The sequence below is a fragment of the Thamnophis elegans genome, chromosome 1, assembly GCF_009769535.1.
Source record: "Thamnophis elegans isolate rThaEle1 chromosome 1, rThaEle1.pri, whole genome shotgun sequence".
Classification (NCBI taxonomy): Eukaryota; Metazoa; Chordata; class Lepidosauria; order Squamata; family Colubridae; genus Thamnophis; species Thamnophis elegans.
In genome coordinates, this window is record NC_045541.1 from 65,460,694 (window position 1) to 65,486,903 (window position 26,210).

At 42.5% G+C, this 26,210-nt stretch overlaps 1 protein-coding gene across 1 annotated transcript; it reads right to left on the reverse strand.

Moving 5' to 3' along the window:
• Positions 1–851: 851 nt before the first annotated feature.
• Positions 852–25,323, reverse strand: CHPF (chondroitin polymerizing factor). The gene is given in 8 exon segments (XM_032218510.1): positions 852–3,143; positions 3,146–3,991; positions 3,994–4,297; positions 10,172–10,354; positions 11,186–11,481; positions 11,484–11,547; positions 11,549–11,747; positions 25,062–25,323. Coding segments are annotated over 8 exon segments (2,181 nt in total). The 5' UTR covers positions 25,241–25,323; the 3' UTR covers positions 852–3,033.
• Between the last annotated feature and the right edge of the window lie 887 nt (positions 25,324–26,210).

The window sequence follows — 26,210 nt, forward strand, 5'->3', positions numbered from 1 at the left end:
AACCACAATATTCCTTGGAAAACTCCAATTTAATACTTGGGAGATGTTGCTTTTCCTTAGAACTTCCTTACAGATCCACTCAAGGACTCCTAAAAGAACCAGCCAGGTCTTCATCAATCTACGTATTTAAGATGAATATTGGAAATGAAGCCAAACAAAACAGAAGCATTTTAAATCCCTCTCTTTATTTGGGTGAAGGGATGCCCTTTCATTTCCCTATATTAACAACATTGAACAGTAAATGTGAAAGAAATGTTTATAATGAGCTCCCCAAAATATTGTCAAGATTGTTAAACAAATAGAGTATTCATTTATTAACCAATCTGCCTATAAATGAAAAACGTTCAAATTGTGTCCCAATGACTTTTACATCAACTCTGGCCTCCCCCTCGTTTCTGAATTTGATGCAAGATACACAGAGATACATTCCACTTGAAAGCAACAATTGAAAACTAGAGGTCACTTTGGCTTCATTAAACTGGTCAGCCATGGTCAATCCCAGAAAGAGAACCAGGATTTGACTTGATTGGTATATGCAAAAGAGACAACCAGAAAATATCAAAACTATAAGCTAGATTGGTATTTTTCTTTAAAAGTCATCCTGGGAGAAGACAGTGGCAAATCATTTCATTACTATTGGCGTAAAATGACTGGGTGTCTCTGTAAAGACACCAAGAGTCAAGCCAAGTAAAAAAGGAGACTTTATTCTCATATATACTACACAACTTGTTCTTGCTGGCAATGCAGATTCTTCTCTGCAGGTTCTCAGAGCATCTGTGGTCATATGGGGGAGCTGTAGCTTTCCTTCCAGCACGCAAAATTGTTCCAAGAAAAATTTAATTTTTTGACTTCTACACTACAGCATTGAATAGTACCGATTTCGTTCCATCTCTAGCCTCAAGCTTAAAATATTCTGCACCCTAATCAATGACCTTGTTTAATTCCCCCTATATATGGATGCAAACTCTCAACAATTAACCTAGATTATGTATAGCTTTAAAACACTGTGTTAAGAAACTTGGAACAAGACATTTACCAGCAGGAAAGCCACAGCAGCATCCAAAAGAGGCTATGAAAAATGCAATCTCCTTTATTGAACTTCATTATTGTGCACGTGTTCCCCAAATCCAAAGAAAGTGCCATGCATTTCCATGAAAGGTGTATGAGGAGGGAAGCTTACAGGAGTGGCGCTTCTAAACTGACATTTACGCTTTCGTGTTGGACAACACAGGGATGCTTCGAATGCCTCCTGAGATTCCCAGATGTTCCACTGCAGCACGTCTGAAGGTGGGACCTGGAAATCCCCTACACTACAGCAGCAGTCCCCAATCTTTGCAGCTTGCCCGCCTGGCTGGAGTGGGGTGGCGGGAGCTGAGCCATGCGAATGGAGGGCCAGTGCGCGTGCACGAGTGGCAGGCTGGCACGCATGAACATAGCTCAACTTGTATGAGTGGCAGGCCAGTGCACATGTGCATGAATGCCCACCAGCCTGACACTCGCACAAGTTGAGGGTGCACACACACTCCAGCCAGTCACTCACACAGCCCAATTCCGAATAGGCCAGAGCCTGGTAGTTGGCCGCAGCCCAGGAGTTGGGGACCCCTGTCCTACACTTTCCTTGTGAGTAGAGTATTCTTCTTCCTTCAGCTCCAGTGTCTTCATCTGTCCTTTACCCAGTCCCTTCATATTCCTGCTATGACCTTCCTTTTCCACTCACAGGTTCTTTTGCGGACTTGCCTTCCCGTTTCAGCTGAGCTTCCAAATCCATTTTTAGTTTTCCCATTGACTACGAAGACTCTTTATCGATAACTATTCTCCAACAAGAAATAATAGACTTGGAGAATGTTCTATAAAATGGGAGCAGCGTAGCCAAAGGGTGACTGGGATTTATAGGCAGCAGTTAGTTTTATCTGTTTTTTTCCGTACTTTTAGACATACAGTAAAACCTAAGATGCTAATTCCACAGCTGTTCTTTTCGGGCTTTTTCATTTAAAAGATCCAGCTGCTCTTCTTCAGTTTTAGGGAGCACATGCTGATTTCCCAGAAGTTCCATTGTATAAATAGTCCCCATCTGCTCCACGATCTCTCTCTCTCTCTCTCTGCCATATACACAGAGCCATCACAGAAAATTATCAAGACGCACCCTGCTTTTCACTCCAGTTTATTAAAATGTAAGGGTTTTTTTTTTAAAATCGCTGAAGTCACGTTAAATATAATCCCACTGGAGAGCCAAACTCCATCTCTTCCTCCATTCTGGGCTTGCCAGCTCCCTGATCCAATGCCAGGCTGGCCAACGCATGCCCCTACGAGTTCTGGGCAAGGGCATCAGGCTGCGAGACAGCCACCTGCAGAAAACAAATGGCAGCAGGCCAGGGCAGAAATGGGGCTTGACCCCTCAGAGCCAGAACCAGCCTGACCTAAGGGGCAGTTGAGCTCTCCTTGCAAGAGCCGTGATTGTTCCCTTTCCCCTTTGATCCTAAGCAGCGGCTAAATCAGCCCGAGTCGTGGTTTCCATGAAGAGTGTCACGGGACAAGTAGAATACGACAGGGATCCCTCAGCCCTCCCACCCTCTTAATGAGCAGCTGCAAACCAAAGTCCAGAAGACTGATCCAGTCGCTCCCCAAACCGAGCAATCCGGAGGGGCTGGCTAGCACTACGTCCCCAGTGGTCCCACAAACCAGATACCCACAGCCTCCTCCACACCAACACAACTCCATCTTTGCTGATGTTTCTTAAAACCCTCCTAGCTGTCTTGGCAGCCACCAGGCAGGAACTGGGCCCCGAGCCATCCTGCCTGCCGACCCTTGTCGCCTGGGAGAGAGGTCTCCTCAACAAACAGAGCAAGACAGCCCTGGAGTGGGATTGGACACCACCCATTTCCATTCTCTCCACCATCCCCAGTGCCATCTGTAAAGCCAGCCAGGACACCCGAGGTTCAGAGCCTAAGCAGTCATTGTCAGCTCTCCTCTGCCATGTCAGGAAGTGAACGAAGGGAAGCGGATGGGCTGAGAGAGGCAGGGGAGAGCTTGGTCTCATGTGCTGTTGCCCTGCTCCTGCTCGAAGAGCACCATGGCCAGTTGGGACCGGGAGCCCAGGCCCTCCAAGCTGCTCTGCACACAACGATGATACTGCTCCTCGCTCAGCGGGGATTGCAGATCTGGGGCCTGAAGGGCTGCAGGAGGGCAGGCTCAACCGCACGGAAGACGTGCAGATTGGAATATTTGACGAAAAGGTCATAGATGTCCATGGTCTCCAGGAGGTCCTCATTGTCCTGGGCGTCGGCTGCCATCCGGGTGCGTGCCGCCATATAGTCAGCGTTATAGAAGCAAGCCTCGTTGAAAACCTCGCGATCAAAATGGCCAGCGTCGCGCACAAGGTCTAAGCCAGAAAGTGGGGGAGGTTGGTTGTGGAAAGCAATTGTGGGGTTGTAGCCCTGGAAATGGATGGGGAAGAAGACCTGCCAGCTGTTGATGGTGTTCATGCGGCACCGGTTGAGGAACTCAGTGGTGACTTCAGTGCTCACTCCGGCCACAAAGAAGAGTGTGTCTACCGGATGCTTCTTTGAGATGATGTCCATCACCTTAATCTGGGAGGGCACGTCCGTCTTTACACTAATCCAAGGAATCTTCACTTGAGGGTGGCGCCGCTCGTACTCTGTAATGTGTGCTTTCACGCCCCCAAAAACATCATTCTGAGCCACCTTCTGGGCTTCAAAAGGATCATATATGAAGAGGAAGGTCAACACGGCATTTTCGGAGTTTTCAAAGGCTGCTGCAGCGTAGACGTCAAGGAAATGGGTGGCGTAGTCTTTTTCTGAGGCAGTCAGGGGCAAGATGACATTGACACGGCTGGCTTCTGTTACGTAGGGCATGGGGATAATCTCCACCTCACTAAGAGGGCGCAGGAGGTGCACCCGTTTGACCAAGGAACGGCTGTGCCCCTTCTGGGTCACGACCTCCAACTGCAGATCCAAGGTGTATTCCATGCCCGGGTAGGATCAAAACGACGGTAGCCATTCAGGAGTTGCTGCTTGCGCACATGTAGCACCGGCTGGTATCGGCGGTTCAGCTCTTCCACGGCCGCAGCAACCACGTCAGCTACGTCTGCTGCGTCTGACCCCTGGAGCTCACACTTGGGGGCCCCATCCACACAGGAAAAAGCCGCCTCTTCAGTGAAATAATCCCAGTGAAGCACCTCAAAACGGGTCTTTGGCTGGAAAGGTGGAGGAATGCCGATAGGCCACGTGCTACTCAGCTCCCCATCTGCAGAAAGGCTGCTGGCATTCTGGATCTCCAGCTGCAAAAAACAAGGTAGGAAAATTAAGTTAAGTTCAGAAACATTTTTCTCGGCTGAAGGTACCCGAACGGCCCTAAGACTTAAGACTTGGATATAACCATGCTGATTCCAATGGGCAGTGACAGACCTCACTCCTAACTGATTTGGGTGCTAAGCCCTGCCCCAAACTTGTTGCTAGAGGAGGGGAAGAAAAGGCTGACAGGTGAAGTCTTCCCCACATCTACACACCGACCAGTCCAGATTTACCAGATTGAAAGCCACTTCCTACAATTCCCTCCCTACCCTGGCCGCTGAATTTTTCTACTTAATAGCAGGAAAGGAGGATCAGAAAACAGGGTTGCAACCTTATGCTGTTCTGCCACCTGGTGGCAGCATGCCCACAATCAGTGCTCAATTCTGGGGATAGCATCTCTCTTTCCCTCTCCCAGGGGCTAAAAAAAGCCATTTAGAATAAAGAATCTTAAACCAAATCACTTTTTTATAACTCTATTCTGTTTACACTAGAACTTCTATTCCTTTTGGAATTGCCTTGACTGAGCAATTATTGGGCAGGGCACAATTATTATTTGCTGTTTGACTGAAAATGTGGTCCAGATTATGTGTCTGCCGGCTGTAATTTCATTCTTAATTTATTCAATGTGTACAAATAACCTCAAAGTTTAATTCCAGCCATGCTGGTCTGTATGGATATCTGCTTCTTGAATCAACATGTGTTGTTTAAATGCCCGATGACAAAATGTGAGAATGGGCCACTTTCTTCTCATTCTCTGTGCCTCAATCTTTGCTTTGCTTAATTCTGCTTCCGTGAGCTATTATTTTCCTGGCAGTGGCCCATCCGTCTGCTTTTGCAGCATAGACTACTCAGCATATGGAAGGGAAAGGCACATGATACATTCAGCCAAGAGCAATGATCAAATAGTTAAGTGTCTACTTTTGATATCTTGAGGACAAATGTCTACATTTGATTTTTGTAATCAACTGGGCAGGAAAAGAAACTACTGCATTTTTCGGAGAAGACACACCGGATTATAAGCTGCACCAAGATTTTGAAGACGCAAATTTTTAAAAATGTTTGCACTCTGCAGACCTCCCCAAACCGGCCTGTTTTTTTGCAAAAACGGGCCCATTCCCCCCCCCCACACACACACACAAAAAAGGGCATGAATAGCCTTTAGGAGGCTTGTAGAGTGCTTCTGGCAGTGGCGGGGGGGGGGGGGCAACACTGAGCAAAAAACAGCCCGTTTTTCACTCATTTCTGCCTTCTCCAGCCCCCAGGAGAGCTCTGGAAGCCTCCTAAAGGCAATGCATGACCATTTTTGTGAAGGGGCAGGGCTTCAAAATGCTGTATTCAGTGTATAAGCCACACCCAGGTGCATCTTATACGCCGAAAAAACACGGTACTGAGCACGAATTAGGAATCATTTAACCTCCACAAGGCCCAAACAACCCATTTTCTAAGTAGCACCTTCATTAGGAAACATCCATCGAAGTCTGCAGAAGCCTTCCGCCAACTCCTGCAGTGCGAACAACATTGGAGGCTTTGATTTTTGAGACACTAAGCCTTAAAGCCAAGCCTCCTTTTATAGGTCTTCAATTCCACGGCACTAAAATTCCACTGTCTGTTTTTTTAATGGTATATTGCATTTAATTTATGCCACATTAGCTACTGAATGCTTATTATGATGGCATGCACGTGTCAAATTAGTGATTCCTCAAAAATAATTCCAATTTAATCTGGCCCGAGGCTCAGCTCTGCCATCAAAGCTTGCACGACGTACTTGCTTCTATTATTATACGATCCTCTGGGTGTACATTTCTGTCAAATGGTTGGTCTAGACATTAAAAACTCCCTGAACAGACTGGATGCAGCATTAGCGACAGAACTTCAAGATCCTTTAATGCGGCAACCTTCCCTCCTCTTCTACTTGCTAACTGTTTAGAAAGAGTCCCAAATCTAAAACAGGAGGAGAATGACCCATAAATTGCATCTTACTCTGCAACAAGTCAGGAGTGAGATTAGCACAACATTTCCCAGAGGGAGTTTACAATGGCATTTATTACCCTTTGTAAGCTATTTTTCAAAATTCATGCGAAAATATCATAGCGTTTGAATTTTTGTTTGCCCAATTAATACATTCGAATCATTAAATTTGGCAGATTCGCTTAGTTAGGAGCAGACACAATAAATTACAGAATCAGAGGTCTAGAAGGGACGTCAGGAGTCTTCTAATCCACCTCTAGGAGCCTTGTACCATCCCAGTCAAATGGTTGTCCAGTCTATTCTTGAAAACCTCGAGTGATGAACCATCCACAACCCCAGGAAGAAAACTATTCCACTGATTAATTGGTCTCACTGTCAGAAAATTTCTCCTTGGTTGGATCTCTTTGACAAGCTTCTATCCATTACTTGTTGTCCTGCCCTCTGGTGCCTGTAGAATAAGAATAACTCAATGCTCTCTTCTTTGTGACAGCTCCTCAAGTACTGGAAGATAGTTATCATGTCCCCCTAATCCTTCTCTTCAATAGGTTAGACATGCCTGGCTTCCTCAACAGTTTCTCCTAGGATTTAGCCTCAGACCTTTTCATTATTTAGAGTAAAATAGTCACCCCTGTAGTTTATCTACTCAGATAGCAGCCAATGGTCAACGATTACACCTTATCTTGGTGACAACTGAATACCAGCCATGCTTCCTTCCAGGAGGTTTTCAAAGACTTAATTCATCCAAGCAGCAGGTTCTCTTTCTATTCCGGCTGAAAACAGTCTCCCTAAAAGGATAGGCTTTCTTTCTTTCTTCCTCTTTCTCTATTTTTGTCCAGTTACTTTAAATGTATTTTCATTTTTATTGCTTGAAAGACTGCACATGAGTTATATGAACGGTTTATAAATATAGTGGAGACGTGATAGAAATAAATCACTTAAATATCTATTAGAACCCAGGGCAGTAGACTCCTATATTAATTCACAGCAATAGAAAGAATGAAAGAAACCTGTAATAGCGAAAAATATTAGTATAATACTATTAAATGAAACATGATGTATTACAACTGACAATGTCTTGATTCCATATTTACAAGCCTGTGTTTGCTGGTTTTACATAAACTAAAGATTAATAGCAGAGCTATGGAGGCATCAGTCACGCCAAAAACTTCTTTGCTTCTAGAATTCACAGTTGCAGACTATGAGTCAAGATTAATTTTAGGAGCCAGCGCTAGGCTCAGCAGTGAAATTAGCAACAACAGACTCCTGTCTGGACTCATCTGGCAGTTTTCCTGAAGCAAGCTAACTTCTACATTTTTCCTTTGCCAAATTTCTAATAAGGAAACTGCTACAAGAACGCACACAGTAAGATTCAATGGGTCAAATAATTATGGGGGGAATTCTTATTTTTATTTAGGTAAGACACTTTTAATTTGACCATTTTTAAAAGAACTAATATGTCCCCTAGTGAAATGTCAGCAAATATATCTAAACCAGGGGTATCAAACTCATGGCGTCACCTTGTCGTCACATGATGAATTGCAACTTCCCCCCCTTTGCTAAAACTGGGGGTAGGCTATGGCCAGCACATGATGCATCCAGCCACTGGCCGTGAGTTTGATACCCCCGATCTAAACTTTCAGAAGCCAATATCAACTGAAAACCTGCATGTTGTTGGTCCATCAGAGAATCACAGTTGTTGATTCACTATACGTCTGCTTAGTGGGGGCAGAGGGGGGAGAAGGTTAATCCTTCTTCTGCCTACTCATTTATCCCTGCAAATCAAGAATAATAACTTTTTTCTCCAAAGATGTTGAGACTCTAGAAAAAGTTCAGAAAAGAGCAACTGATGATTAGGGGACTGGAGGCTAAAATATATGAAGAATGGTGGCAGGAATTGGGTATGTCAAGTTTAATGAAAAGAAGGACTAGAAGTGACATGATAGCAGTGTGCCGATATTTGAAAGGCTGCCACAAAGAGAGGCCGCCAAAAACCCTTGAGGGCAGGACAAGAAGCAATGGATGGAACCCAATCAAGAAGAGAAATCAAGGTAGAACTAAGGAGACATTTCCTGACAATTAGAACAATTAATCAGCGGAATGACTTGCTTCCAGAAACTGTGAGCACTCCATGACTAGAAGTTTTCGAGAAGAGATTGGACTACCATTTGTCTGAAATTATATTGGGTCACCTGCTTGAACAGAGGGTTGGACTAGAACAGGGGTCTCCAAACCCAAGACCATTGGGAACCAGGTTGTGCAAGTGGTTGGTGAGCACACATGCAGCTCCATTTGTGTGAGCAATGGGCACAAGCGCAAACGCCCACCGTCCACATGGAACCATCCATTGCCAAGCCAGAAAGATTGTGGACTGCTGGATTAAAGACCTTCAAGGTCCTTTCCATCTCTGTTATTTCATTAGCATATCAAATGTAATTTGAATAGAAGAAAAGGCTTTTGCAGGAATGGTGGTCAGGAGAAAGATGAAGCCCATAAGCATGTAAATAAACCCTATATTTTCCTTCAAAATCTGACCCTTTCTCCTATATAGCCGATTTTCAGGAGAAAAGCAACCATTCAGAATTCAGAGCTCTGGTGAACATAGAGATCAATTTACCGATGTGCCACTCAAGACTAAAATAATCTCTTTAACTGTACTGCTTAATGAGTTGAGAAGTTTGCAGGGGATAAGGAAGGCTAAGAAGCAGACAAGAAAATATAGATGTCAATATCCTTTGTTTGCAAAGAACAAGCCTGTAGAATGTGGCTTCTGGAATTCTTTCCAGCCCCTTCATAGCAGCTTCACTCTAGATACAGAGACAGGAGAAAATGGGTTCAGACCGGAAAGAGAAAGCAACATTTTGAGCAGCCGCCCAACTGCCTCTCCCACAAGGATCCATGGAAGGACTTTTTCTGCATCTCCTTTCTCCCCAGCCTGATCCAGATCGTTTTCAAACTCAGTATTTCTTTAATATGCTACATTTGGTCCTTTTTGTTCAGTTTTGAAGAATTACAGAGGGTCCTTGCTTAACAACCACTATACAGTGACCATTGAAATGGGCGGTGGTACTGAAGACTGTATGAGATACTTATAACAGGTCCTCAGAGTCCTCACATGATCACCATTTGCAATTTTGTCAGTTCTGACAAGCAAAATCAGTGGGAAGCCAGCAGGCGGTTGCAAACAGAAACCCACGTGATGCCCCCACTTAATGACCTGCGGGTATTTGCTTAACAATGGCAACTGGGAGTGCCAGAATTGTGGCTACTAAGAGATCCCAATTATTGTAATTAACCAAGGATTACCTTGTTGGCTACTGGACAACAGATAAGTGGATAGCCCTATAAATAATTTATTTCCAACATGCTATTGGGTTCAAAAAAATAAAGCAGATTGATACTGCCCACATTAGAGAAGATACATTTTCAGTAGCTGGGGAAAAGAGGGCAGAATAGCCAACATTTATCGAAGCCAGAACAAGAGCCAGAATGGATGGCACAAATTTTCTCTCGTCTTGTTTCAATAGCCCAACATCTTCTGTTCTTCCTTCTTATTAAAAGAAGGAACCAAGCGAACCTGAGATCTGACCAAGGGCCAGTTGGTCTACTTCTATCTTAACAGATGTGAGAGGGGAAGTAGCTTTGATTATAATTCTCCCCAAGGGTGTTGAATTCCAATTCCCAGAATTCCACAAAACGGCACACTAGGTGAAGACTTCCAGAAGCTGAAGTCCACCGGGTTAAAGAAGAATGTTCTCTTAGGGCACTGCTCAACATGACTGATTTTCTGATAAATTAAGGTGGCAGCAGAATGAAAACAGGCATGTGTCAATGGAATCAAGGGATCCTCGGATCAGCTGCTCAAAGTCCTAGAATCTCAAAGTCTGCCCCCTTACCTGTAGCTGCTGGATCTCTTGATAGGTGTGCTCCAGCTCTACACGAGCAAAATGTCTGTGCAGCCGATACATCTGGAGAGGGTCCAGCACTGGATGAACAGTGAATGCAGCATTGAATTGCGGATCACTTTCCTTCTCGGGGTCTGTGTTCTTCCCAAGCTCAAAGTAATGGTAACGTAAGCCCTGGCAGAGGAGAGGAAAGAAGCACATCAGTCTGGAAATTCAGCCTTTCCAGCAAATATACCCAGAGGCTAACTAGCACCTCTCTCTGTTTTGCTAGCAAAATGAAAGACTGCTGAAGAAGCTCAGCTTTTAGTTGGAGGGCAGATAGGACCAAGAACGTATTTTGTAACATGCTGTTCTCTCAAATCATTCCTGATCTTTGAACTTCTTTGAATAAAAACATTTTGCTTATTCACCCTGGTTCAAGTCATCCTGCTCTTGGACTGGATTCCTTAGTCTGGGGCTGAGATGGAACTGAACAGTTTTAAAAATGTACCTTTAAAAAAAAAAATAGCTCTCACTGGGAACATGGAAAGAGTACTAATTACTTTAAGTCTCAAGGGCTCCTTACAATGAGAGGCAGCATCAGACTATTGGATCCCTTTCACCCAGAGAGAAAAGTTTTGCCTGAACTAAAATAGTAGTTAGAGCTACAAAAACAACAACTAAATAACATTCCCTCAGTGGAAAAAGTCCCAACAAGAAACATGTTCCACCATCAAAAGCATCTCTAGTCTCAAAATGATTCATAGATGTTTTTTTAAAAAATCCCATTTTTCCAACCCATTTTTCTCTTTGATTCTGAAAGCCCAATGAGATTTTAAGATAACTTGAATAGGAAATATCTGATAACTGTATATCAGGATTCTCCTCTTTGAAGCCTCGTGGGATTAAAAGCAAATGGTTTCCCTTCTTTTCCTTTTTCTCAAAAACAGTGACTTGTACAGGCCAAGCTCTCCCCACAGGAGGAGGAAATGAGGCATGGCCACCTCAGAGGGAAGAAAGCCTCACCTCCTGCTCCGCCACGCAGTCTACTCCCGTGTAGTCGATGATACAGCGGCCCAGCCACTCATCAGGGCGTGCGCTCACGATATCGTTCCGGCAACTTTCCAAGTGAGGCTGCAAACGCAGGAGCAAAGCTCGGGAAAGCAGGTAACCAAAGCCCCCGTAGCAATAGTGTCCCTGAGTGTCGCCACCAATGAACTCCTCGGGTCGGCCCATGTAGAGCAGAGTGTCGATGCTGAGGTGAGAGGCCAAGTGGTTCACCCGATGGGCTTCGACGTAGGTATCATCCTGCACCAGGAACACCAATCAAAGTCAGACAGGTAATGGTCTATCACGTATTTGACAGTCTGGTACATGTTCCATATGGGGCCTCTCATCTCCATGCGTCACCACCGTCATGCCATGGGGCACCTTGCGCCCCGGGTGCCTGTGAAGTAGATCAGGCGCTCCAGCCGGTGGCCGAGGGTACGATTCACTGCACGGCAGCGAGTTCAATGTGTTCTTTGAGGTCAGCACACCCACAAAGAGACGCTGCCGCATACCCAGCTCTGTGCTGATATATCGGGTCCTTCAGGAGTAGGGAGGGAATGCAGAAGAAATGAAAAAGAAAAGAAAACAAGACAGTTAAGGCTCCTCTCCTCCCACAATCACACCTTTCCAATCGAGGAAAGGGCATCTCAGCCCTGCAATTCATAGCAATTGGCCCATCTCTAAAAGATGTGCAAACAGTTTCATTATAGAAATGTCCCAAATTCCCCTAACATTGTTGTTCCAATGATATAAGTAGAGATCCAATGCCAAATAGCCTGTTCCTATCTTACCAGCAAGATCAGAATCACATTTGGAGGTTGGGATGCTTAAAGGACAAAATGTTTTGCTTATTTTACTAATATCACCTTCAGGATATTTGAAGAATAGGCACCACCTAGTGGAAGTTAGGCCACTGACAATGGACATATTTGGAGACCTCAAACTCAGTTTTTTCATAAGATTCACTATTTTCACCCCTGCTTGCTCATGCACAGAAGAATCTGCCTAAGGTAAGATCTGCTCTTATTTTGGTGCTGTAGTTGTAGCATATAGAATGCCTGTGAAAATACAGGCTCCATATGGTCGAGGAAAATCATGTTGATCTTCACCAACCAAGGAAGGTAACAAGAGATGATATCTGGGTGGGAAAAACTCATGAGACTTCTGTATTTATATAAAAAGTATAACCCCTATGCCTAAACTATAAAAAAGCAGTTTCCATGCACTGCAACCATATACGCATTAACTTTTATATAAGTAAATGCAATTTACAGTGAACTGATATTGTGTGACCTGCTCCTATTCACTTCACCAGTAATCAGCCACACCTTGCTCCTTCCCAATAAGCAATGGTCATTTAGACATACTGCTCTTGTTATTGCATATACTAGTACTACATACAGGTTCACAGATACCCTGTTATCTGCTGCGTCATATCTTCTTTCTCTTCCATCATCACATTTCTGATCTGGAAGCTCCACTTCCAGATGTGGAGGAGGGCTTCAACTTTTGGCTATCCTACTCTGTAAAATACCATGTACATTATTGTTGCTTCATCAGTAATAATGCTGTATATTCCATAAGTAGAGAGCCAGGTTAAAGACACCAGGTTAGGAACCAGGAAAGTTCTGGTCCCATCTTAGACACAAAGCCAGCTGGATTACTTGAGCCAGTTAGTCTCTCCCATCCCTAGGAAGAGGGCAGTGGCAAACTACTTACAAAAATGCTGCCAAGAAAACTATAGGGAGTGGTCCAGCCAGGAGTCAACACTGATTTAAAGGATACACACATTACATCACATCAATCTGTTGCAGTTTAGCAAAAGCTACAATCCTACATGATTCAACGAGCACAGTACTATGCTTACAAAAATGCTAAACATCACTGTGTTTGTAGCAATGTTTCAGAATGTTGTGATGCGTTAAAACATTGGGCTCCCTCCAATTAAATACAGTAGATGCTTCCAACCAGCTAACTATTGAGTGCTGGGTAAAGAAGGGGGGGAAAACCTTTTCAACTTTTAATGTGTTGCAAAGTATCTGTTTTCAAATAAGATGCTATCAGAGGGGCCTCTTTGGAAAACCCACGAACAAGGTGATGGCCGTAACAGGTCAGAGTCTGGAGGGCATTAGGGGGTCCCACTGTTTGGGAAGGACTAATAATATCCCGGAGGGTCAAATCAAGTTAGTAAAAGAACTCTTTAACCCTGCTCTTTGGAAAAGGACACAAATAGCCAAGAGTAAACAGGCTTGGAGCCTATTGATTTATGCAAACAACTGTGAATCGCATACACAATCTGGAACAAGCAGATTTTGGCCACCGGATCCAATTATAATTCTAGCAATGAGAGCCCAGAGACGAAAAAGGAGCTAGGCAAACCTCAGAACTACCAGAGAGCAATTTTATTGCCCTCAAAGTTCTTTACTCATTTCTCATCTAAAAAAAACTCTCACTTTTCCATGAGGTTCACTTTTCCATATAATTCTTTCCACTAAGGAAACGTGAATCCATTTTCAGGTTTTGGAAGCAGGTTTCATCCAAGATGAACTATCCAGCATAACAGCAATGCCACAGTAATATCACACAAAAAAATGACTTTGTAAAGTGCCACGTAGTTTGGAATGATAAAGTTGGAAGCAACCATTTAGCCCATCAAATGTCACACACACACACACACACACGCACACACACACACCAGTGTAGTAATCCAAAACGGAGCATCCCAGAAAGATGGTTATGTAGCTTCTATTAAAACATATTAAGTAAAAAGAAGCCTATTAGTGATCAAGGTAATTGGTAAACTGCACTTACGATAAGGCAGGATATTTTAAAACATTCGATTGGAATCTGTCTTCCTGTAATTTAGATCTGCTATTCTATGGTCTAGATTCTGGAATAAGAGGAGAACAATTTCTGATCTTCCTGTTATTCGGGTATTTGATGTTTTCTCAAGGCTAAACATATCCAGTACCTTTAATCTATTTTCACAGGTTTTAATTTCCAGTCCCTATCTCTTTGCCCAATTCCTTTTTTAAAGCGCATAGTACAGAACTAACACAGTGTTCAAGATAGGTCTAACTAATACAGAACAGAGTGGCACAATTATGTCTGCTGTTGAAAATTAGATCTCTCTTGGTTGGGATTATGTCCACAATATACCCACATTCAGTTAAGAAAAGTTACCAATCACAAATGAGATTAATCTTAAAAATGAGATTAAAGTTGTTCTTGGTCAATCCATGCTGATGCCTGATAATAATACAGAAATGTTATTATAATAATAATAAGTAATAATAGATCTTTACAGGTCAATTTCTTTATAACTGATCTAGAACCTTCCAATTATCAATGTCAGACCAACTATCAATAGTTTTCTGGGCCTTTCTTTTCCACTTTTTTAAGTTAAGGTACATATTTCTAGTCATCAGACACTTCATCAAATCTCAAGGTTTTCTCAGGGACATTATAAAAGGGTTTGGCCATCTCTCCTTTAGTACCTTGGAAGTGTCCTGGAAGGTTTAAAGTGATTCAAAATCAAGCAGTATTGCCTCAATTTTCTATCAATGTGAAGCTTTGTCCTGCCTCTTTAGCCTGCTTTTCACATTTTCAAAATGGAACACGCTACTTCTGATTTTATTAAAATAGGAGATAAATATTTCTACTACTTCTTGAGTATCTGTACCATTTTGCCTTCTTCCTGCAGATTTATTTTTGTTTTGAATGTAACTACTATGCCAGTCTTTTTGGTTGTGGTTATTCTTACCATTTTCTATTCTGGATGTTCATTTTCTGACACAGTTCAACTTCATCCCTTTGTCAACCAATTTTCATTCTACTTCCTATATGTCCTCTTTTTCATTTTCTTTAAGCTTTTTGTACAGCCCCACAGGGTTTTTTGGAATGCCCTCCATTTTTATCTTAACTAGAATAGTTTGCAATCTCAGTGACCATATTTTCTTGGAAAAGTAAAGGACAAACCTGAAAAAGGAGCAAATCTGAAGAGCTCATATAAACATTTGTAAAACTTTGCTTTACAAAGGGAAATTCAAGAACAAATTAAGAAAATAAAATTAAAGAAATCTAATGGATTACTTCTATAATAAAGGACATATGATTACTGCATTCTAATGTCATGTCCTTAGGAATTCCCATCTTTCTTAAGGTCTTTTTCCTATTAGCGTCTCCTCCCAAAAATCCTATTATTGCTCTATGTTTATTATAATCCACCTGTGAAGATATGTGTTGACTAATTTGTTTTCTATTTCTCTTAAAATCAGGAACTCCAACCTTACAGTCACTGTCCTCCAGTGTACCTGCTACTTCCATTTCCTCAGCTAAGTCATCTCTGTGATTAATATCAAGTAAGACAGCTGATCATCTTGTCTTCTTTCACTCTCTGAAGGAGTTTATTGTTGGCAAGACAAGTCAGGGATTTCCTCAAAGGACAATATTTGGCAGAAGTTGTCTCCTGTCAAATGTTGGGAGTAAATGATTACCGTGTCAAGTGATTCTGGTGTACAGTATTGTGACTACTGTATACCTAACCGTAAGCCAGAATCCCAGCCAAAGAAATAAATCAAAAGCCATAGACATCCTGGTCCAATCTGCTTTAGTACAGTACAGTACTCTTTCCTTCTCATGTCAGATGATATTGGGTGCAACTACCAAATCAATCTTCTGGAAAGAGTTAATCATATCTCCAGTTGAGCTGAGTATAGCAAGGACAGCACGAAGGACATGAGAGGAAAGAAGAGGGGAGGGTGTTATAATTATAATTCAGTGTCCAAAGAATCTGTGCTGCCATCATAATTTCTGCAATGGCAAGTCTCTCTGGTGAGAAATGGCTTTGACACTGGATTGTCCATTTTGCCCAAATATGTTTGAGATTAGGAAAAACCTATCCCATATTTGAAAGATCACTAAATGAAAGGAAAAATTAGAAAATTATTTGTATACATTCAGAATATATTGTGGGAATGTAAAAGTACATAAAAACAGCATGTTATACAAATCAAGCAATATTAAAATAATCAAAACTTATATATGTATCCTACTTTTTCTTCAATCCTTCAAAAGGTCAGAGTTAATCTTACTAGTCTAATACCATTCATCACAGAATTAAAGAAGCTTCTTATATGCCTAAAGCAATCTCTATTTATTAAGGAGCTCATCAGTACTTGCTAAGAGTTCATTTATTCAAGCACCAAAGAAAAAAATATTGGCAATCAATTCTGTTTATAATGTCGTTTCTCGTTTTATGAAAGCAGACAACTCTTAGTTCTGATAAATGTTGACTGTGAATTCTTTGGACTTAAAAATCATGCTGGTTTGTCTTCTTAGTTGTGAGTTGTTTAAATATCAGAAGGCAGAGCAACCTGTCAAGAATTCTGAAAGGAGGATGAGATGCCTTTCATGAATGTACAACTCTTGTTTGCCATGCTCCAGGGGATTTGATTTCCTATAACAGTTTTACTGATCCTCATAGTAAGAGAAAATACATAGGAACTGGATCAGGCAAAGGATGGGCGAAAGCATTTACCTGGCTCAATATTATACTACAGTGTTGGAAAACAGATGGCCTTTCTCTAAAACTAGCTTCAGAGTTTTCTAATTCAATGCAGCAGGAAGTCCTTGCTGTCCAGCCACTCCCATCTCTAACCTCAGTCACAGTAGACTCATCAAAGCCTCCCCTTCCGTTCATTACTCTCTCCTGTGGAAGCACAACTCATTCAATCTCTCCTTTCTGGACCCCTGTTGCTGATCTCACCCAGCACATAGAAATTGAATCTGGGGCCTCCAGAAGAGAAACTGAACGCAGCAGAGGGCATGATCCCTAAATGTTAAGTTGTTATATATCCTCATGCAGATGGCAAAAAGGAACAAAGATGAGGAATGAAAAAAAAAGTTCAGATCATCACTGTCAGTAAATAAGGAATAAAGATATTGTGCACATTGAGGATAGAGAAAATAAAGTGCCAATTCTGAAAGGGAAGACTGTATTAGAAAGAGAGAACATATAGTGATGAAGACAAATTCCCCAGAAGGTCATATGGCCTTCCAAGCTAGCAACTGGTAGAATTAATCATCAGTATTTATTAAATACACAGCATCTCTGTAACATTCTTAGAAGAGCAGATGTTTCTATAATTAGAGGAACTGACACTTTACTGAAAGGAAATATAAACTGAGCAATTATTAAGGAAACAAAAAGAACATGCAACTGGAGATTAGCAAATCTCCTAGCTTCCTCCATCTGCAGTATTCTCCTTCATGCACCTATTCACCCACAATGTGGAAATCTCTATACTAGAGTGACCTCAACATCATCCAACATTTCTCTGGCTGCTACACACAAAAGGGAAGGATCCCTGCAAAAAGTAATGGGGATTGTCCAGACTATAATAGGCCAGTGATAGCTAACCTTTTCCGCCTGAGTGCCCAAAGCGTGCGCACGAATGCGTTGTGAACCCCCAAAAATGCCATGCCTGCGCGGCCCCTGCATACACCCTGTCCGCTGTGCATGCGCACCCATATGCCCCCTATCCTTTGTCATGCCCTCCGCATGCGCCCCACCCCTGTGTATGCATGGCAGAGAGACTGAAGACCAGTAAGTAAGATGTGCACAATCCAACATGGCACATCAAAAATGATCTTTCTCTGCATGCCAACTCTCCTACTGCTACAGATACAGAGAGCTTAAGTATGTCTAGGTGACCAACTACTTATCAGCTTGGCTTTTTCCCTCTGAATTCACAAGGCATATACCACCACTTCTGCTACACAGCTACTCTGCTGGGGACAATAGCGACTTATTTTACACAAGCAACAATTGTAGCAAACCAGGGGAAGCCAGAGTCACTTAACAAACATGTTACCAACTTAACAACTTCAGTGATTCATTTAACAATGTGGCAAGGAACGTAATAAAATGGGACAAAATTCACTTAACTGTCTTGCTTAACAACAGACCCAATTGGACACAATTGTGGTTATAAGCTGAGAACTACCTGTATACATATTCTCTGATCCCCACCACCACCACCAAATTCCCCACGTATACTGGTCCATCATCTGACAGGCATATAGAGATGCAAATGCAGAAGCAAAGAGCTAAGGAGCTTTTAAGAAATGTGACAGTTGCCAAAAAATCCTCTACCTATTTCAAACGGCACCGGTCAAGTTAGGGGAAATTTTTTATAATGATTTGGACAAAATGATTCGAAACTTTATATGGAATGGTAAAAAGCCAGAATAAAATATATGCACCTGCAGGATAAAAGAACTCAAGGGGGAATGGGCTTACCGGAATGGAAAACATATCATCAAGCAGCAACAACTATGTGGATAAAAGAATGGGTAATGTTAGCTAATAAAAGAATCTTAACAATAGAGGGCCACGACCTGCAATACGGGTGGCACAACTACTTATGGTGCGAGGGAAATAAAATCCACAATTATTTTAGTAGTCACCATTTAAGGGGGGTATTAATTAAGGACTGGCTGGAAATTAGAAGGAGATACTACCACGCAACTACCTAAATGGATATCTCCGACGGAAGCCCTGATATACCCGAATTTGATAAATTTGGATAAAATTGTTACCTACCAACAGTTGCTGGACGACCAAAACAAACTAACCCCAGGGAAATTTGGCTGATAAGGGAATAACATCGATTGGTGGCCATATCTTCAAATTCAAAAACAAACACAAATTCGATCTAGCACAACCCGGCTTCCAGAACAAGAACCAGGAATTAGATAAAATTTTAATTGGACCAGATGAGAATTAATTTCAAAAATATACAACTGCTTACTGATTCGAAAAACGGAAGCAGAAAGAGTAAAGAATCATGGTAACCTGGGCCCAAAACATTGGCCACACAATAGACCTAGACGACTGGGAAAGATCTGGGAATGGAACCTAAATTGACAAAATCGACGGCCTATAAAGAAAATATATATAAAATGTTCACCGCTGGCATCTTCCACCGACAAGACTGGCGAAAATGTCTTCAAAAGTTTCGGCCATATGCTGGAATGTAAAACAGTGCTGGGCACGTACTACCATATGTGGTGGACGTGTCCGGTAGCCAAAGCATATTGGAAGCAAATACTAGGATGGCTGAATGAATCTTGTCAATTAAACTATGTCTTAAGCCGGAAACTTCTTATTAGGGATAATAGATCAAAAAAATATGCAAATCTAACCAATACCTCCTAGTCCATTATTCTGACAGCGTCAAGGATTGTTTACGCACAGTGCTGGAAGAGTGAAAATGCCCCACCAACACTATGGTGATGAATAAAATTTTAGAACTAGCAGAAATGAACAGATTGACGATGCGAATTAATGACAAAGAAGATACAGACTTTTATACAGTCTGGGAGAAGCTGTACAAATGGCTTGATGAGTCAGTGAAGACTTAGACACAAAAGAGATAGCTGACTAACCTAATACGATTAAACCAATAACTCAAATGAACAATATAGAACAACTGAGAGATAAGCGAAAGGAGAAATGTATTAGGGGTGAGAACCCACCGTCGAGCAATTTTGTTACACTACAATGTTGGGAAAACTTAAAAAGCTGATAGGAAATCCGCTATAACTACCTGCATGAAATTAGCGATTAAACTTCATTTTAGATGAGGCGAGAGGATTTATAATCCTTGCCTCTTTAAGCAAGGAAAGGAAAAGAGAACCAGGTTGTCCTCAGCAGAGGAAAATATGTAAATGTAACAAAGGTTAGAGGGGAGGGAAGGAGGACAGTAGGGAAGTCAGGATGGAGAGGAGAAAGGAGAGGAATAGGAAAGGCAGAAGAAGGGGGGAAGGATAAAGAGGAGGACGAGAAAGAAGAGAAGGGAAAGAAGGTGGGAAGAAAGAAGGAGAGAAGAAACTGGGGGAGGAAGGAGGGAGGGAAGAGGAGAGGGTAGTAAAGAGGGAAAGAGGGAGGGAAAGAAAGAGAGAAGGAGTGTTGAAAGGAAGGAAGGAAGGAGGGAGGAAAGGAGGGAGATTAAGAGAAAAGAAAGGAGAAGGGAAAGAGGAGGAGAAGGGAAGGAGGAAGGTATGTGAGAAGGAGGGGGGATCGAGGGAGGGAAAGGACGGGAAGGAAAGGAGGAAAGGAGAAAAGAAAGGAGGGAAGGCAGGGGAGAAGGAAGTAAGGGGGGGAGGGAAGGAAAAGGGTATGGAAAAGAAAGAAATGAGGGAAGAGAAGAGGGAGGGAAGGAATAAGATACCTAACCTTTGACGTTTATATGATTTGATAGTATGGGAATATCTCGAAATGTAGTTGTATTGTTTTTTACAAGTTATGGATGTTGTATTTTCGTTTTACCAATAAAATCTTATTAAAAAAAAAAAAAAAAAAAGAAATGTGACAGCATGGTATAGGCTGCTGGAAAAGACCAGAAATCAGTGCATATATTTGGGGTGGGGGTGGGGGGAGACACGTACAAATGAAGGTCCAGTCATTTCACACTGTCTTCAGAACAGTGTAAGGCTTTGGAACAGCACAATTCCAACTTTTCTACTGCACAACAAATTAACTATTGATGGCTGTAAAGCATGATAAAACAGGACCAGATAGTTTGTAAGGACAGAAAAGGTGTTTCTGTAATGTTTTTATCCAATTCTGTGGTCAGAAGCCACAGGTCAGAAATGTATCTATAATATGCCTCAGATGCATTTAAGCCCTCATTAGTTATTCCTATACATAGTCAAGGTACTAATTGGAGGTGAGCAGCACTGCATAAAAACAGTTTTTGTTTGTTTATTCTTTAAGGAAATAACAAACAAGCAGTTCCTGCTCAATAAGCAGTAAATTCTTCAATCACAAGGAATGGCTGGAGGTCTACCAGAGGAATTTTGTTGGTACGGTTAGTTTCCCTTTCTACTTCTTGCCACAAAATAGATGTATGAGCAGTCATAGGCTTTATAGCTGTAGCTGTAACATTTGACACACTTTGCTGTGTAGAAGGGGGAAGGAACTAGAGAGCATTTCTACATATAACAGAAGTGGCTTCAGGAGAATCGCATTTTCTCAGTATAAAGTATTCCTTTTGACAGTTGAAATGATTCTTATCCCATATTCCCCCCCCCAAGTATTTAAGATAGCAGACATATGGATTTGATGATTAGAAACAGTAGATAATAGAAAAATGAAAATTATGTTGTAAAGAGCTTAATGTGAAATTGTATTTTTGTCTGCTATGAAGGAAAATCAAAGGCCATTTCCAAATATTTTTTCTCTTTGTTTTTCTCTGCACTTTTCATTGCGTTCTTTTTTTTACTCCTACTCATTTTTCTATCTTAATTATTACTTTCTGTCAGTTATTTTTCCCATTTAAAATGTAATAAAGTTATCAATTTAAAAAAAGAGTTAAAATGGGAAAAAAGAACAGACTTAGGAATGCAGAGTCCCTGCAAGAGAAGGGCTATCACAAAAGAATATCCCTGAGTTAAATAAATTGTATAATATTTAAAGACCTAAATACAAGTCATAAAGCACTTCATTTGTTCATTTATTGTTCTTTTGCCTCTGTTATGAATTCACTAGCTATATTTAGCCAGCCACTGCTTCCCAATGTCAGTTCTTCCTATCTGCAATATGGATGAACTAAAAGTAAAGGAAAGTGATATGTAAAATGCAAGGTATTAATAGTATCTAGTTAAAATAAATAGATACTGTAAGTTGCTTGGAAAAAAAATAAAATATTTATTAGAGCTTGGCATAATTTCATATGATTTGGAAAAGTGCTTCAGACTAGACTAGGCTACGCTAGGCACCGTGATCATTAAGTGAACAAATTGTTTATTATGGGGTGATTTTTGCCAAAAATGGAAGTCAATGCCAGTTTTAGGCAAAAACTTTGTAAAACGTGGATATGTGACTATAGCACATTGCGGTAAACGTGGGCCAGTTGCCATGCACACAAAATGCAGTTACCATCACAACTTCATAACTGGGTGTCCCCAGAGAAATCATTGTAACTCTGAATGATTGCTAAGCATCCAGTCACAAGTTGAGGACTACCTAAATTAGCAGTTCAAACTTCTGCATGAACCTGCAAAAAAGATGGGGCTGTTCTAATCAATGGAATAGTTAAAGCAGCACATATTTAAGATTTTAAAGCGGTGTGTGTGTAGGGGGGAGGCTGGAGCTTGCATGCCTTAAAAAATAGTGTCTGAAGCACTTCTGCAGAATGTTCAAAATGTCTAAAACCTTGGCATATTATTTCTATATTCATTGTTCCAAAGGTGGGCAGACTTCAGGCTTAAATCTGCTTCATTTTTACTAACCACACAAATGAACCAACTACTGTAAAGCAGGTTGAGGAAACAGATAACCTTCACCTCAATATTTGTTCTGGATATCAGCATTAAAAGGGTTCGGTCCTTTTGCCAATAAAAGGGATGATGAGACTACTTTGGATGTCTTCTTCCCTTTTGGCACTATTCTGCAGCATAATATAGGACTGGGATGGGGGGGACTTCATTGTTGCTAAAGGAAACAAGGAATCAGAAACTTGTCCTGATCTCCTGCAAATCCCCCAGAAACCTAACAGCAGATCCTGATCTACTGTCCGCCCTTGCATTAATCTTATAAAAAAAAAACAACCACTGTCTGAAAATATTTTGAAAGAGTCCAAACAGTTGTATGACTCAGCCCTCTCCTCCAGCTTTCTCAGAATAAACCACAGCCACACTTCTTAGTTTGTGGGAGCAACTGCCATCAGTACTCCTTCTCATTCTAGCCCACCTCTTTCTAAAGGAAACTATTTGCACAGAAGGACTTCCTGTGAACAGTGAGAGTGCAGCCCAAAGCTTTCCTGTGGGAGATCAGGTGCAGAGATCCATCAAGCTCAAGCCCCACTACCACAGAACAACTCTGCAAAAACAGAAACAAAACCATATGAATAACAGCCCTGCACTATCATGCTGCCCTCACCCCACTTTTCTCCAATCTTGGGGATCATTAAAAACAAGGCATAAACCCTTCTAAGCCCTTCAAAACTAGGAGTCACGGTTCGTATAGGAAGCTGCAACTAAATTATAATATAAGCATACTAATGCTTCAGAGGTGAGGTTAAGCTATGACACTCACTAGTCCAGGATGTAAGATGACTACCAGTCTGGATAGCTATAAAAAGTCCTCAGTCAAATTTATAGAGGAAAAGATTATCAATGATCATTAGTCATCTGGTTATATATCCACTATTGGCCAGAATTTGATTTTCTGCACTGTTTACTAATTTTGACTTAGAAATCTCTAACCATATTGAGTCTATGGTTTCCTTTCATATTAGCTTTTGCCTAATTTAAAATTTTCCACTGAGGCTTAATAGCATATCCCATTATAAGGGGGGCCAGTCAGCAGATCTATCAAATGGAACCTTTTTCTCTAGCAGCATCTCAGTTGTAAGAAAAACCTCTCTTCTAGAATAAACCAAACTGCCTCCAGGTAGGTTTTTAGGGAGTTTTTTTTGACAGGATATTTATAAATTCTGATAGTTATAAGTTTACCTTTACCAAACATTTTGCTTTTCTCATTATTTTAGTTTTTTCCTATTTTCTTAAAAAATTGTACATTGTTCTGAAGGTCCTGCTCTTTTGTTCTTATTTACAGTATTATGAATGGCAAAAAAAAGCCATGCATACTACTGTAAATAAGAACAATACTGTTTATTTTCTAAATGCACTTATGTTATCTAATAAAGCAGTGTACTATGGGCCATGAGACCTGGGAACCACAAATGTTCTATATAGGCAAGACCTTATAGGAGGCAGACTACAAGACTTCAAGGTCCCTTCCAGTTCTATGATTCTCTGTTTTGGGCAGGACAAGAATCAGCATTTCCAGTTTCATGTCATACTAAGGTTGCATCAGGACATACGGATTTTGTCCAGGAGTAGTACAGCCAGTAAGTAACCTGTGGTTTGTAAATCATATCTATATCATTTATGACTCTGGAATTCTGGACAGCCACTTCCAAACAGAGCCAATGGATACATGCAAGCACAGGTATACGTACAGGTAGTCCTCAACTTACAACCACGACAAAGCCCAACGTTTCTGTTGCTGAATGAGAAGCTTGTTAAGCGAGTTTGCTTCATTTACTTTTCTCACCACAGTTGTTAAGTGAATCACTGCAGACCTTAAATTAGTAACATGGTTGTTAAGTGAATCTAGTTTCCCCATTGACTTTGCTTTTCAGAAAGTCACAAAAGGGATTACGTGACCTCAGGACACTGCAACCCTCATAAATCTGTGTTAGCTGTCAAGCATCCGAATGCAAATAACGCAACCACAGGGATGCTTGCAACGGTCATAAGTGTGAAAAATGGCCGTAAGTCGCATTTTTCAGTGCCACTGTAACTTCGAACGATCACTAAATGAACTGTTGTAAGTTGAGGGCTACCTGCATTTGTTTTAAAAATTAAGTCTGCCACACTTCAAACCTTCAAAGTGGTTTCCAATGCATTAAAATCAGAAAATTTAATCCCCTAAGCAATGTGGTTTTAGTGGGACCCTAAACTGGACCTCAATCCTTCATTTTCTAACTAGTACTTCGCGGTTATTCCGATGTAGTTCCCAAAACTGCTGTCATATGAAGCAGACCCTGTTGCTTAAATATTGATGCTGCAGGCTAAGAACTAAACAGACCCTCCTACAGGGCTAAACCTGTTGCTGATCCACAAAAAGGTTGGCTACAGGTTGTTGGGGCACTTGACGCCCAATCCAAATAAATAACGGTGGAAGTTACCCCGAGAAGGCACTCCGATCCCCTTTGGGTTCTAGGCCTATCTTCCTCCACCACCCCGACCTCTCCAGTTCCCCTTGCCCATTAGGTACCTGATGGTCTTTTGGTCGCCTTCCCTGGGTTCAGAGGCTTGTAGGGCAGGACGCGGGGCTCCCAGCTCTGCTCGGGCTCCGTACCTAGCCCCCGGAGAGAGAGTTGGGTTTGCGGGCGGCGTTGCCCTGCCCTCCTGGATGCTGATGCTGCTCCAGGCCCCCTTCACGGAAGCTGCCATGGCCGGGCCCACAGGGCTCCTCCACCCAGGTCACACTGAGCAGGCTAAGCGTGAAACCAAGGGACACCCCGACCACCACAGGCCCCACGGGACGCAGGAGCGACAGGAGGGAAGAGAAGCGCATGGCACCGGTGGAGGCAAAAGCCGGACAGGACCCAGAGGTGGTGGGGGGGACGGGGCCACCAAGTTAAAAGGGACAAAAGAGGGGGGGGGGAGAGGGCAGCAACAAGAGCCGAAGGAGCGCACTTGGAAGGCGGATGGTAGGTGGGGTGTCCTGGGTTAGAGAACCAGGGAGATCCCTCTTAACCGGCAATACAGCACTCGTGGGGATCGTGGCAGCCGGGGACCATTCCCACGAGACGAGAGGGGTCCTGCACAGAGGGAGGGGCGGCTGCAGCTAAGTAACGGAGGAGGTGGGCCGGCCCAATTCCGGAACCTTGAAGGAGCGGCGCCTATTGGTCCAGCCTTTCCATGCCGGCCCTAGAGAAGAATTGCGGGGGGGGGAGAGAGAGAGAATCAGTCCTTCGCCTCCTCTCGCTGAACGGGAGTAGCAGAAACGTCACTCCCGCTTCCCTTGGAAGAGTCGCCGCTGGCGCTGGCGCCGCCGTCCGACGTGTCACCTGGGTAGTCCCGCCCTCTCCGCCAACCGTCATTCGTCCGGCCGCGCCCCCTTTCCCTCCCCAGCCAATCCTCGGGCCGAAAATGGGTGGTCGGTGGAGCCAGCCCTTTTTCAGTTCCTGAGCCCCGATTGAATTCGGGAGAGAATGGGGTCGCAAAGGGGGCGCGGGGACTTAAAGGTCCCGCTTCGTTTGTGCAAGGCATGCGGGATTTTATTGGGTGCCCGAGCTCGGTGTAGGGGCTTGGCACCTCTGGAGTACAATGCGTTTTCCAATCTGGATTGGTAGCGACCGTGAATCGAGGTGACATGGGTGGGATTGGAACACGCGAGACTTCTATTATGAAGCGTGCA